This window comes from Siniperca chuatsi, linkage group LG17, assembly GCF_020085105.1.
Source record: "Siniperca chuatsi isolate FFG_IHB_CAS linkage group LG17, ASM2008510v1, whole genome shotgun sequence".
In the NCBI taxonomy this organism is placed as follows: domain Eukaryota; kingdom Metazoa; phylum Chordata; class Actinopteri; order Centrarchiformes; family Sinipercidae; genus Siniperca; species Siniperca chuatsi.
Window position 1 is genome coordinate 3,508,594 of NC_058058.1, and position 14,594 is coordinate 3,523,187.

General features: G+C 39.3%; 5 gene segments (V, D, J or C); 3 read left to right on the forward strand and 2 right to left on the reverse strand.

Moving 5' to 3' along the window:
- Positions 1 to 1,284: 1,284 nt before the first annotated feature.
- Positions 1,285 to 14,594, reverse strand: part of LOC122864322 — a 44,911-nt gene continuing 31,601 nt past the window's right edge. Inside the window, 1 exon segment of the C gene segment in view lies at positions 1,285 to 1,811. Within this exon segment, the coding sequence occupies positions 1,483 to 1,740 (258 nt within the window).
- On the forward strand, positions 3,139 to 3,718 carry LOC122864292. The segment is given in 2 exon segments: positions 3,139 to 3,257; positions 3,365 to 3,718. Coding segments are annotated over 2 exon segments (423 nt in total).
- LOC122864291 lies at positions 10,060 to 10,752 on the forward strand. The segment is given in 2 exon segments: positions 10,060 to 10,300; positions 10,408 to 10,752. Coding segments are annotated over 2 exon segments (423 nt in total).
- Positions 12,444 to 12,995, reverse strand: LOC122864325. The segment is given in 1 exon segment: positions 12,444 to 12,995. A coding segment is annotated over 1 exon segment (249 nt).
- LOC122864297 lies at positions 13,912 to 14,463 on the forward strand. The segment is given in 2 exon segments: positions 13,912 to 14,015; positions 14,123 to 14,463. Coding segments are annotated over 2 exon segments (423 nt in total).

Below are 14,594 nucleotides of genomic sequence, written 5' to 3' on the forward strand. Positions count from 1 at the left end.
TCTCTACCTGCAAATAGCACCTCGCCACACGACACAAATATCAGAAAATATTGTTTAAAATATAAAAACTTGTATCATTTAAAATAAAGATAGAAGGAATAAAGATAAATAAAGAATAGGAATTGTAATAATAATAAAAGACATATGTGAGCTATTTGATGTAACTATATCTACATATATAATTATAACTGCACATATATAAAGCATATGCAGAATCTCCATCTGCTGAGGAAGGTCGTGGAATTCGATCCAAAGCTCCAGAATAGCTACTGAATGCAGCTTGTGCTGAAATGATCATACAAAATGTTTAGTTAAATGAAAGAATTCTAAATAAAAACATAAATAACTAATGAGAACTAAACTCACACAGTTAAAAGTTTTAAAGTTATATTTTAGTGAAACACACTGAGAGGTTTCCAAAAAATTAAGACTCAATCCAATGATACAGTAATAAAAAATTGAATACAGTGAGACATTAGTGGTTCCATAAGTTTTCCTTTATTTGAGGTTGAGTATTTTATTTAAATTCAATGCACCTACGTTTAGATTCTGCAAAATTTGAGATCACATTCATGTTTTTGTTAGTTTTGTATATTCATTTGTTATTTTTGAGTCTTTTATTCCAAAGCCTGAAATTGTTTTTATTCAAACGTTTGTAGATTTATTGACAGGACTGAGTATATTGTCTTCATGCAAATAAAACATTTACCAATAGGAATCCTCATTTACCTCAGGGTTTAGAGATACCTGGGGGATTTTCCATGAAAGGGTTAACCCATGTTAGAACACTCAAAATATAAGTTTAAAAAAAACTACATCTGTTCTAAACAGAGAAAACAGGTAATAAAGTCTTTTCTCTGCAGCTAATAAACTTTAAGATATAATGACATATAACAATATTTTTACATCTGAAAACCATCGACCAGTGCAATAACATCATTTTAAGCATCATGTAAATAATGACAAATGACAGATATGCAACACTGACATTAAATCTTTGGTGTAAAAATCTGAGATAAGAACCGAGTGATATTATCTCATGCTGATAATACGCATTTGTTTTTAATCCTTTAAACTGTATTGTGTAATGTAGATTTAAGTAAACTACACTTTTAAACATCAAAATGGCCCCCTTTCATCCATCATTCACACCTTGTTTATACCTGCATTAATGTAATCCCAGAGTGTATTAATAAAACCATCACCAGTAATGAGAAAGTCGTACATTGACATCAGTTATAATCTTGCACTGATAAAATGAAGGAAAAGGCATCTTTCATGAAATATGATTTAATTTGAAATTACGTTTTTATTTTCTTGCAGGATTAACAGCATGAGCATTATTACAACAATGAAACGTCACTACTTAAAGTTGAATAATGTTAAAATGATCTGATGACAGAAAGAGAGAGACAGTGTTGCAGAGTGCAGACTGAGAGCAGTAGCAGAGTAAAACCAGTAGCAGAGTCCCAGTGAGTCAGGTCAGGACTGGGAACACTGGTCTCTCCTCAGTGTCTCTGAGACCAGAGTCTGGCAGCCCTGGGTGGCCTCACAGGTCACAGAGCCCACCTTCCTCCACTGGTCTGCAGGGAGCCTCAGGGTGCTGCTCCAGCTGTAGCGGCCGTCCTTCTCCAGCACCCCGGGGCTCCTGCTCTCCTCCCAGCTGCTGCTGCTGCTGCTGCCGTCCACCTTCCAGGCCAGACTCCAGTCTGAGGGGAAGCCCTTGTTGGCCAGGCACATGAGCGTGGCCTTCCCCTGCTGCAGCTCCTCGCTGGAGGGGGGCAGCACCGTCAGGGTGGGACGGGCATCACCTAGGAGACACCAATCAGCTTAGAGGACAGGGACCACACAGCTGTCAATCAACCACCAGACACCTGGTAACCGTTAATGTGTGAGAGCTGATTTTCTCCTTTAAGGAGTTTCTGTCAGATGGTTTTTCTGCTCCACCAGTCACTCACTCACACATTGTTTCACTTCCCTTTAAGAAGCCTCTCATGCATATCAGCGCAGAGAGAATCATCATACAGAATGAGCTGAAATATGTCAAACTACACTGGAAATAAAAGGAGCAGATTTGGCAAAATGTTCAAACTTTCTCATCAAAATCATCCAAAATCTTAACTATACATTACTTTAAAGTATTTAGTGGAAACATAAAGAATACAAAAATTAATTGATAACAATCAAATCTTCTTTATGTGGATTTCAATCATCATTACCAAACTGTTTGAAACAATATATGGCACGACAAATTGATTTTCCACATTTCAAATACTCATCTTTGTCCTTCACTTTTCTTGAAGAAAGTTATTTTTTAATTAATCATAACAACAGTTATCATTGTGGTCGAAAATTTTAAAGTAATCTAGGCAAACACTTTTACATTAAGATTGAAGTTTTATCCTTTCTACACTTCAAGCTTTTTGAATTTCAGTATGACAGGAAATTGTAAAGAAAGTTTAGTAAAGCCGCTCTGAGTTAGCCTCCATGATAAAGGAGGAGAAATTCAAACACGAATACTTAATATTTTATAATTTAAAACAAGATGTATTTATCTGCTTCAAAAATCCTAACCTGAATTAAAAACATTAATTTACAATATTATTTTAAGTATTTGTGCAGAAACTTACTTCCAACGTCCAGTCTGGTTCCTCCACCGAACGTGTTCCACAGTGATACAAACTCATTGAGCCGCCGTACAAAAACCTCTCACTGTAGAGAGACACAGCTCTCTGACTTTGACACAAACAAACTCACCAAAATTAGTCTCTGTTTGTAAAATGTATTCAGATAAAATGAAAAGTGTCAATAAAAACAACAGTAACAAATTTCCACACAAATGTTTATTTTATACATATTGATTTCCTATTAAATTTATAGTAATTGCTCTAGCAATACATTTAAATAAGAAAGGAGACATTTGGAAACAAAATATGTCTAGAAGAATAAAGCCAAAATCATGTCAAACGGGTTTTTCAAAAATTCCTAATCACTTTTCCGACAAACTGATTGATCCATTGGGAAACAGCATCATCAGAGTCCCTGCTGGAGTCAGTCAGAGCATTTCCATAGAGAGCCACTTTGCATCAGCCGCACCATGCTCCAGTGCTCTGGGAGAGTTTATAGTCCTGAGAGTTGAACACTGGATGACTGACAGCTGTCCTTCATGACAACAGAAGCCACAGAAATCCTCCTCATCAAAAACATGACTTTGATCTGCGTCCTCATCTGGACTCTCCTCTGCTGCTGCTTCACAGGTAAAGTCCAGAGAATCAAGCTCCTCTCCTCTGTGAACATCCGTCCCTCTGAAATGAAGCCGACAAAACCATGACGCTGCTTTATGTTTTTGTCTCTGTATCCTCAGAGTCCAGAGGCCAGGTCACAGTGACTCAGCCTGGAGCAGTGAGCTCTGCTCTGGGAGGCTCCGTCTCCATCAGCTGTAGGACCAGTCAGAATGTTCATGTTTGGAGCAACTACCACCTTTTAGCCTGGTACCAACAGAGAGATGGAGAAACTCCTAAACTGCTCATTTACTATGCTAGCACTCGAGCATCAGGGATTCCAGGTCGTTTTACAGGCAGTGGATCAAACTCTGACTTCACTCTGACCATCAGTGGAGTCCAGACTGAAGATGCAGCAGTTTACTACTGTCAGAGTGAACACTATATAAACAGTCAGCATGTGTTCACACAGTGAAAAAGCGTCGTACAAAAACCTCCCTCAGTCAGACTGAACAGAAACTGAAGTGACTGCTGCAGCTGGAAGCTACTGCAGAGACTGATACACTTCACTGAGGACACACACACACACACACACACACACACACACACACACACACACACACACCAATTCAGATTTACAGTTTGAAACAATTACAAACAGGACTTACTGGAGAATCATTACATTTGAAAGTTTGTAAAAAATAGACCCATTACAGATACCAAAACATCAAATTTCATCATTAGTTTCATTGTGACACAGAAAGTTTCTGAACATTCTGGCAACTTTTGTCACTGAGAAAACAAACAGTGTTGGACTCTTCAAACTCTTTTCAGATTGAGCTTTTCAATGTTTTACAAGAAGCATCAAGGCCAAGAATGTTCTTTGTGAAAAATTCAGTTGTTTACAGCAAATCAAATCAAGATAAGATAAGATGTACCTTTATTGATCTCCTGTAGGGAAATTCAATTTGACACAGCAGCACAGGGAATGTAGTAAAAATGAAACATTAGATGGCAGTGGTGACCATTATTGTCATAATAAAAACCCAAAGCAGCTGTGTTTACTTTCTCTCACATTCACTTTGTCACACAAAGCAGGAACAGTGGTGCTGAGGAGAGAGTTTCATCTGTTCACAGCAGCTCCTACCTGCTTTAGGATACCACAGCTAAACACTGTCACTGGAGAAGTCAAAAAACATGATCCTCACCGTGCTCAGTGAAGTGTATCAGAGACTGATAGACTTACTGAGGACACACACACACACACACACACACACACACACACACACACACACACACACACACACACACACACACACACACACACACACACAGACACATGCTGTACACAGACAAATTCATTAAGCGGTTTGAACATTTCACCATTATTGTTTTAACCACCAGTGAATATGTATCAAAACAAGTTTAATGACAAAAAAATGATCTTGATGGAAACCAAATTACTTTCAACATTACATTTTCTCACCATCCATTCATATCTCATTATAATCTCATGTTCTTATCAATTTTAGTCATCGGCTTTGACCTCAGCTTCATACTGGATCACAGTTATCACAACAATTTCTGGTGAAAAGAAAATACAAAGACATAGATCATCATCAGAAATATTTGCTATAAAAAAAGCCCAAACAAAACCTGTACATCCCTCAAATCACACAAAATATTGCTTTAATTATGTAGAATTATGTTATCTAAAGAAAAGCTCAAAATCAACTGGAATGATTAAAAGGCAAAAGACATAAGTGACCTACTTAATATGACTAGATCTACATAAATAACTCTTACTGTATATATATATATATATATAGCAATGCAATAACACATTTTCCCCTACATGCAACTCAAAAACCCAACAAATACACTGCGATTAAAGTTCATTCTTGACCATGGAAACACCAAAACAATCTGCACAACTTCCATCCACTAACTGTTGTGAAGCTTTCAATCCTATCACATGATCTTCCTCAGCAGATGGAGTTGCCCAGTTGTCACTGAAATGTAGATTTGTAGAAGTTCTTGTACTTCAAATACATGGGCCGGACGTGGCCATCCAACAGGCCGGGGGGGGTCAGGCACCGTGTAGTTCCTAGAGCACCTCCTCTTTTTGCATTCATCACATGGGATGGAAATAAAGTATCGTTGGTTCAGCACGTCGATCAAAGATCCGTAGGTGTAAAGCAGGAAGCCCTGCACAATAAGGATGTGAGTCTCCTCCTCCTCCTCCTTATGGTCAGGCTTTGGGACATCTCAGTATCCAGGGTGTTATTAACGCCATGCGACAATTTCTCAAACCTGGTTCTCCAACCAAGAATAGATCGTATTCTTTTTGGCCTTCAATGCCAAATGTTCAATACAATAAATTCTTCTCAGGCTTTGTAGTTTACTCCAATAGTTCATGTACGCATGCGTCGGCATTGTGTGTGCCCGCCAGAGGCAACGTCTTAAACCGTCAGGATTTGACATTTTATCCCGTTTATGAGCCACTTTTCATGCTACACTTTTATCCCGGCTATTTGTAAAAGTTTTTAGTCATCGGACGTGTGGATCAAAGGTTATTTTAAGTTGGCTGTCAACTCGACGTGGTTTACCGGAATACCTCCACTGCTGCTAGCTCATCTCGGTTTGTTTTTAGCCTGGCGGCTAGGCTAGCCGGTTGCTTTTATTGAGGATTTTAAGCTTGAGGGAGTCTAGCTTATGATCCCACTCCTTCGTGGCTTGGCTCCATCATCACAGGCGCTCCGGGGCATGAAGTTGTTTCAGCTAAGCCTGAAGATCAGTCGATCCTCATGGGTGCAAAGCCCAAAGCAATGGCCTTTTCTACTCCTTGCCATGTCCCAGTGGAGGCACGGTCACTCGTCGGCGGGGGTGGTGAGAAGTCTCCAGTGGGTTCGAGTCCACGTCAACTGGAGCACTGACATGGTGCAAAGCGCCCACCTCCCCCTCCTTCACTCCCACTGGCAAACAGGTTTGACATCCTGGAAACGCAGGACTTCCCTCCACTGGAGGGACGCTCCCATTTTCCAGCGGTCAAGTCCTCCTCCTCCTCTTACTGAAAGTTACTGAAAGAGGCCGTGATCAGGAGAAGCTCAGGAGGTCTTTATTGTTATTATCTCTTATTTAGTTTTTGTTTGTTTGCATATGTGTCCTGCCTCTCTGCTCCCGGCCGTTAAGAGGCCAGTGTTGATCAGTGGCTGCCCAGGCCTTTCAGAGCCACTGACACGCCAGCAGCACAATGATGATGTCACTGATTCTACTGCTGGCCACCCTGGGACTTCTGAAAACTTTGCTTCAGGATGCAACCAGGTTCACCACAATGATGTTCTGCTGTGATGGAGAAACACTGAAATGAGCAGCATTTACCTTCTTCCTTCTACTCTCCATGTTAAAGAAATGAGACTCTTCTGTTTGGATGTTGATCATCTTTCTCTAAGCTGGATTTGTCTCAATAACCCTTCTCCTCTTTTTCATGTTTTCCAGATTCATCAGGAGAAATCATCCTGACTCAGTCTCCTGAATCTCAGTCTGTTGTTCCAGGACAGGCTGTCTCTATCAGATGTAAAGCCAGTTCAAGTGTTAGCAATGACTTGCAGTGGTACCTTCCGAAACCTGGAAATTCTCCTAAACTCCTGATTTATAATGCTCAGTCCCGTCAGTCTGGAGTTTCAGATTGTTTCAGTGGGAGCCAGTCTGGAATTGACTTCACTTTGACCATCAGAGGAGTCCAGGCTGAAGATACAGGATATTATTACTGTCAGCAGCACAACAGCTTCCCGCTCACACAGTGATAGCGTACAAAAACCTCCCTCAGCTGGAGAGAAACTGATCTGACTCAACAGCTGCACAGAAATAGAGACTGATAATTAATAAGTAATGATAAGTTTGACTGATAATGAAGTCCAACACATTAACACATGTTTGTTTTGCTTTGAAATAGAATATTTATTTACATGTTTTCTTTAAAGATTATATTTTAAGTACATTCACATGATTTATATTTACTTCTCAACAACCTAAACACCTGACATGTTTTTAATGAGCTTGTGTTTATGGAAAACACTTAAGTTATGTTATATTTTGAGATCACACTGCTTATACTGATACTATAGTGACATAATATGCTGTTAATATCCTACTTCATAATTCAAATGCCATTAACTCTTCTCAGACTTTGTATTTTACTCAGACTCATTAAACTTTCTGGATACTTCTAAAACCATTTCAACATGAGAGTTTCTACCAATGGCACATTTCATTTATAAGAAACCTACAGTATGTCAAGTACAATATGATAATTTATTAAGACATTTCTGAGCAATTTTAAAATTTCAAACTTGTTTGAGTTTAATCTTTCTTGATTTAATGGAACTATTAAAACAGCATCATTTGTTACTATTATATATCTTGAGACCTCTGCACTCTGTACTGACAAACATGGAGTTAAATTATTAAAAAGTTGTACATTAGTTACTGCATGACACTCTGTGCTCCTGCAGTGATACTGCAAACACAGGTGGAGGAGGTGTGAATACAAAGGCATGAAGAAATGAAATTATAAATCGGCCTTTATGACTCAGCAACATATCAATACAGCATTACACCAGTCAATCCAACAATCAGTTTACAAGCCTCCTGTCTCTGCTCCACCATCCTCATGCTATAAGACAATACAATATAGTACAGAACAGGACAGAGAGTGCAGATGTGAAGGACACTATGTTGCACAGACTTACCTCTGTTAAAATGGCCTCATATCATCCTGTCAGACCAGCTCCTACCTGCTTTAGGATACCACAGCTAAACAGAGACAGAGTTAGGCTGCACTGTCAGCTTTCAGATGTGTCGTGTATGTAAAACTTGCATTTCTTCTTAAAATTATCAGAATCAGAATCAGAAATACTTTATTGATCCCCAAGTGGAAATTCTTTTGTTACAGCAGCTCACTATCATGTCAGTGCACACAGGAATAGAAGTACTAAGCAAAAAAATATAATACACTATAATACAGGTCAGATAAATTAAGTACCAAGTGGGTATAATACAATGTGGATTACCGGTTGATGAGAAGTATGTATGGTATAATAATACAATGTAATAATACAAGTGATAAGTAATAGTGCATGAACTGTCAAGTTAAGTGTAACTCATTAAGATGATTATGAGACTGTGGATATTGCACAGCAGTAATAGAAGTATGAATAAACATCAATAAATTAAACTGAAAACAGAGAATATTGCACAATATTTCAAGTATTGCAGTGATGTCCAATGTCCAGTTTATCGACTTAAGGTCATATAGACTGACACTGTAGTTTGGCCAGCATCCTCCTCTCTGACACCACCGCCAGAGAGTCCAGCTCCACCCCCATAATGTCACTGGCCTTACGGATCAGTTTGTTGAGCCTGTTAGCATCCGCTACCCTCAACCTGCTGCCCCAGCTTGCAACAGCATACAGGATAGCACTGGCCACACACAGACTCATAAAACACCTTCAGCATTGTCCGGCAGATGTTGAAGGACCTCAGCCTCCTCAGAAAATAGAGGCGGCCCTTCCTATAGAGGGCTTGAGTGTTCTTAGCCCAGTCGAGTTTATGGTCCATATATAGTCCAAGGTACTTGTAGTCCTCAACAATGTCCACACTGACCCCTGGATGGAAACCGGGATCACTGGTGCCTTGGCCCTTCGTGAGGTCTACAACCAGCTCCTTAGACTATGTCGCATTGAGCTGCAGATGGTTCTGCTCACACCATGAGACAAAGTTACCCACCACAGCCTTGTACTCAGTCTCATCACCACCGCTGATACTTCCCACCTCGGCAGAGTCATCAGCCTGTTATTCTAAAACATTCCTGGGGTTAAAATCTCAGATCACAGTCATGTTGTATCACTTTATGCCGATGATAAAAAGCTTTTTATTTCTAATCCTAAAAATAAGAATTCAGACATTCTTATATTTATTCAGAGACCTGAAACTTAACATCATTTCTAGGTACAAATTAAATCTATACAACATTTCTATCTTCATCAAGAGTAGACTAAAGTGATATGATATAAATGGGTGGGTTTTCTGGGTCTCTGTAAAGATATTATAAAGAGTATGGTCTAGACTTGCTCCTGGTTCCGAGCAGTTCCGCCCTGGAGTGAGTTCATCGCTTTCCCAAGAGCTATAGTGGACAGCTCTTATTTCCTCCTCAAGTAAAGACTAGATCTTTGCACTGATCCTTGTGAGAAATACCGACTTACCTTCGTACTCAGTGTGTTCTGCTTTTTGTGGGTTCTGACTCGGACACTACGACAACAATATTACACATAAGCTGAAGACTGAGGCTTTTATTGTTTTAACTATCTAAAATATTTCTTGTCTCAATCTAAAACCTCAAAAATGATGTGTTTGTTCTCTTCACGTAAGCAGGAATCATCACTGAAAAGTCAGGCTTCATTACTGAAACATTCAAATGAATATTGTTAACTACTGAATTACTTATTCAAACTGAGAAAATTCTCACAATTAAACACGTCGACAGACTTTAAAATCATAATTCTGGGAGAAAAATCGAATAATAGCCATGCACATTAAATACTGATCAAAAATGATCAGTTCGTGATCCAAAATATTAAAACTTAAATATTTTCTTCATACAGAGTAATGCAGAGTAGTTTTCTACAATGAACTGATGAGAATGTAGAAGAGGAAAAAAAAAAGTTACATTTTTAGTACAACAGGATTTTTTTTTATTGTAGTGGATTTTATTCTGGTTAACGACAGTGTGAAGCCTTCACATTTCCAATGTCAGACACAAAAAAATAAGTATTGATCCATTGATAAACAGCATCATCAGAGTCCCTGCTGGAGTCAGTCAGAGCATTTCCATAGAGAGCCACTTTGCATCAGCAGCACCATGCTCCAGTGCTCTGGGAGAGTTTATAGTCCTGAGAGTTGAACACTGGATGACTGACAGCTGTCCTTCATGACAACAGAAGCCACAGAAATCCTCCTCATCAAAAACATGACTTTGATCTCCGTCCTCATCTGGACTCTCCTCTGCTGCTGCTTCACAGGTAAAGTCCAGAGAATCAAGCTCCTCTCCTCTGTGAACATCCGTCCCTCTGAAATGAAGCCGACAAAACCATGACGCTGCTTTATGTTTTTGTCTCTGTATCCTCAGAGTCCAGAGGCCAGGTCACAGTGACTCAGCCTGGAGCAGTGAGCTCTGCTCTGGGAGGCTCCGTCTCCATCAGCTGTAGGACCAGTCAGAATGTTTATGTTTCGAGCAACAAGCACTATTTATCCTGGTACCAACAGAGAGATGGAGATACTCCTAAACTCCTCATTTACCATGCTAGCACTCGAGCATCAGGGATTCCAGATCATTTTACAGGCAGTGGATCAAACTCTGACTTCACTCTGACCATCAGTGGAGTCCAGACTGAAGATGCAGCAGTTTACTACTGTCAGAGTTTTCATGTTGTCAACAGTCAGTGGTTGTTCACACAGTGAAAAAGCGTCGTACAAAAACCTCCCTCAGTCAGACTGAACAGAAACTGAAGTGAGTGCTGCAGCTGGAAGCTACTGCAGAGACTGATACACTTCACTGAGACACACACACACACACACACACACACACACACACACACACACACACAGACAATTTTATCAAGCAAATTAAACATTTAACCATTGTTGCTTTTAACCACTCATGAACATGTAGCAAAATAAGTTCAATGACAAAAAAATGATCTTGGTTGAAATCAAATGTCTTTCTCCAAAACAGCTTCTCACCATCCATTCATGTCCCAATATAATCCCATGATGTTATCTGATTTGCCAATGAATAGAAAGGAGCCAAACTGGGACAGTTAATGAGAAAAGTCTTTGACCTCATACCTTCATACTGGATCACAGCTATTTCAACTATATGCACTCAAAATATTAAAATATGAAGACACAGATCAGCATCAGAAACCTTCATGATCAAAGATGGCCCAAACAAAACCTGTACATCCTCAAATATCAGAAAATATTGTTTAAAATATAAAAACTTGTGTCAACTAAAGAAAAGATTAATAGGAATTGTAATAATAACAAAAGACATAAGTGACTCTTTTTGATGTAACTATATCGACATATATGACTATAACTGCACATATATAAAGCATATGCAAAAACTCCATCTGCTGAGGAAGGTCATGGAATTCGATTAAAGCTCCAGAATAGCTACTGAATGCAGCTTGTGCTGAAATGATCATACAAAATGTTTAGTTAAATGAAAGAATTCCAAATAAAAACATAAATAACTAATGAGAACTAAACTCACACAGTTAAAAGTTTTAAAGTTATATTTTAGTGAAACACACTGAGAGGTTTCAAAAAAATGAGGACTCATTCCAATGATACAGTAATAAATAATTTAATACAGTGAGACATTAGTGGTTTCATAAGTTTTCCTTTATTTGAGTATTTTATTTAAATTCAATGCACCTACGTGTAGATTCTGCAAAATTTGAGATCACATTCATGTTTTGTTAGTTTTGTATATTCATTTGTTATTTTTGAGTCTTTTATTTCAAAGCCTGAAATAATTTTTATTCAAACGTTTGTAGATTTATTGGCAGGACTGAGTATATTGTCTTCATGCAAATAAAACATTTACCAAATAGGAATCCTCATTTACCTCAGGGTTTAGAGACACCTGGGAGATTTTCCATGAAAGGGTTAACCCATGTTAGAGCACTCAAAATATAAGTTTAAAAAAACTACATCTGTTCTAAACAGAGAAAACAGGTAATAAAGTCTTTTCTCTGCAGCTAACAAACTTTAAGATATAATGACATATAACAATATTTTTACATCTGAAAACCATCGACCAGTGCAATAACATCATTTTAAGCATCATGTAAATAATGACAAATGACAAACATGCAACACTGAAATTAAATCTTTGGTGTAAAAATCTGAGATAAGAACCGAGTGATTTTGTTTTTAATCCTTTAAACCGTATTGAGTAATGTAGATTTAAGTAAACTACACTTTTAAACATCAAAATGGCCCCCTTTCATCCATCATTCACACCTTGTTTATACCTGCATTAATGTAATCCCAGAGTGTATTAATAAAACCATCACCAGTACTGAGAAAGTCTTACATTGACATCAGTTATAATCTTGCACTGATGAAATGAAGGAAAAGGCATCTTTCATGAAATATGATTTAATTTGAAATTACGTTTTTATTTTCTTGCAGGATTAACAGCATGAGCATTATTACAACAATGAAACGTCACTACTTAAAGTTGAATAATGTTAAAACGATCTGATGACAGAAAGAGAGAGACAGTGTTGCAGAGTGCAGCCTGAGAGCAGTAGCAGAGTAAAACCAGTAGCAGAGTCCCAGTGAGTCAGGTCAGGACTAGGGACACTGGTCTCTCCTCAGTGTCTCTGAGAGCGGAGTCTGGCAGCCCTGGGTGGCCTCACAGGTCACAGAGCCCACCTTCCTCCACTGGTCTGCAGGGAGCCTCAGGGTGCTGCTCCAGCTGTAGCGGCCGTCCTTCTCCAGCACCCCGGGGCTCCTGCTCTCCTCCCAGCTGCTGCTGCTGCTGCCGTCCACCTTCCAGGCCAGACTCCAGTCTGAGGGGAAGCCCTTGTTGGCCAGGCACATGAGCGTGGCCTTCCCCTGCTGCAGCTCCTCGCTTGAGGGGGGCAGCACCGTCAAGGTGGGACGGGCATCACCTAGGAGACACCAATCAGCTTAGAGGACAGGGACTGATTCTGTTGGTCTTCCTCAGATTGAATGAAACTGTTCTTTAACGTTTCACTTCCCTCTCTGAGCTCTGTAACCATGGCAACCAAGCCATCACTGCTGAACCACAACAACAGACAGGTTTCAGTACTAAAGATAAAAAGTTTGAACTGGCAGACTTTTATTCTGAGGCATTTTCTTCATATTCTGAGTTTTATATCGCAAAATATTACACATTAGATGAAGACTGTGAAGCTTTTATTGTTTTAACTATCTTAAATATTTCTTGTCTCAATCAAAAACCTCTTAAACGATGATATGTGTTTTTTTCTTCATTTCTCAAAAATTATGTGTTTGTTCTCTTCACGTAAGCAGGAATCATCACTGAAAAGTCAGGCTTCATTACTGAAACATTCAAATGAATATTGTTAACTACTGAACTACTTTTTCAAACTGATAAAATTAAACACGTCGAATGACTTTAAAATCATTAGTCTGGGGAAAGATCGAGTAATAGCCATGCACATTAAACACTTAACCAAACATTTTTGGCAAAGTTCTTGAACCAAAATATTAAAACTTAAAACTTAAAAATATTTTCTTTATACAGAGTAATGCAGAGTAGTTTTCTAACATGAACTGATGAGAATGTAGAAAATAAAAGTTACATTTTTAGTACTTTTTTTACTGGAGTGGATTTTAGTCTGGTTAATAACACTGGGAAGCCTTCAAGAATTGTTGCAAATACATCAAATTTCCAGATAAAATAATAAAATAAGTATTGATCCATTTGTAGACAGCATCATCAGAGTAATCCAAGACCCTGTTGGAGTCAGTCAGAGCATTTCCATAGAGAGCCACTTTGCATCAGCAGCACCATGCTCCAGTGCTCTGGGAGAGTTTATAGTCCTGAGAGTTGAACACTGGATGACTGACAGCTGTCCTTCATGACAACAGAAGCCACAGAAATCCTCCTCATCAAAAACATGACTTTGATCTCCGTCCTCATCTGGACTCTCCTCTGCTGCTGCTTCACAGGTAAAGTCCAGAGAATCAAGCTCCTCTCCTCTGTGAACATCCGTCCCTCTGAAATGAAGCCGACAAAACCATGACGCTGCTTTATGTTTTTGTCTCTGTATCCTCAGAGTCCAGAGGCCAGGTCACAGTGACTCAGCCTGGAGCAGTGAGCTCTGCTCTGGGAGGCTCCGTCTCCATCAGCTGTAGGACCAGTCAGAATGTTTATTATGGTAGCCCATACCACTATTTAGCCTGGTACCAACAGAGAGATGGAGAAACTCCTAAACTCCTCATTTACTATGCTAGCACTCGAGCATCGGGGATTCCAGGTCGCTTTACAGGCAGTGGATCAAACTCTGACTTCACTCTGACCATCAGTGGAGTCCAGACTGAAGATGCAGCAGTTTACTACTGTCAGAGTGAACACTATATAAACAGTCAGCATGTGTTCACACAGTGAAAAAGCGTCGTACAAAATCCTCCCTCAGTCAGACTGAACAGAAACTGAAGTGACAGCTGCAGCTGGAAGCTACTGCAGACACTGATACACTTCACTGACACACACACACACACACACACACACACACACACACACACACA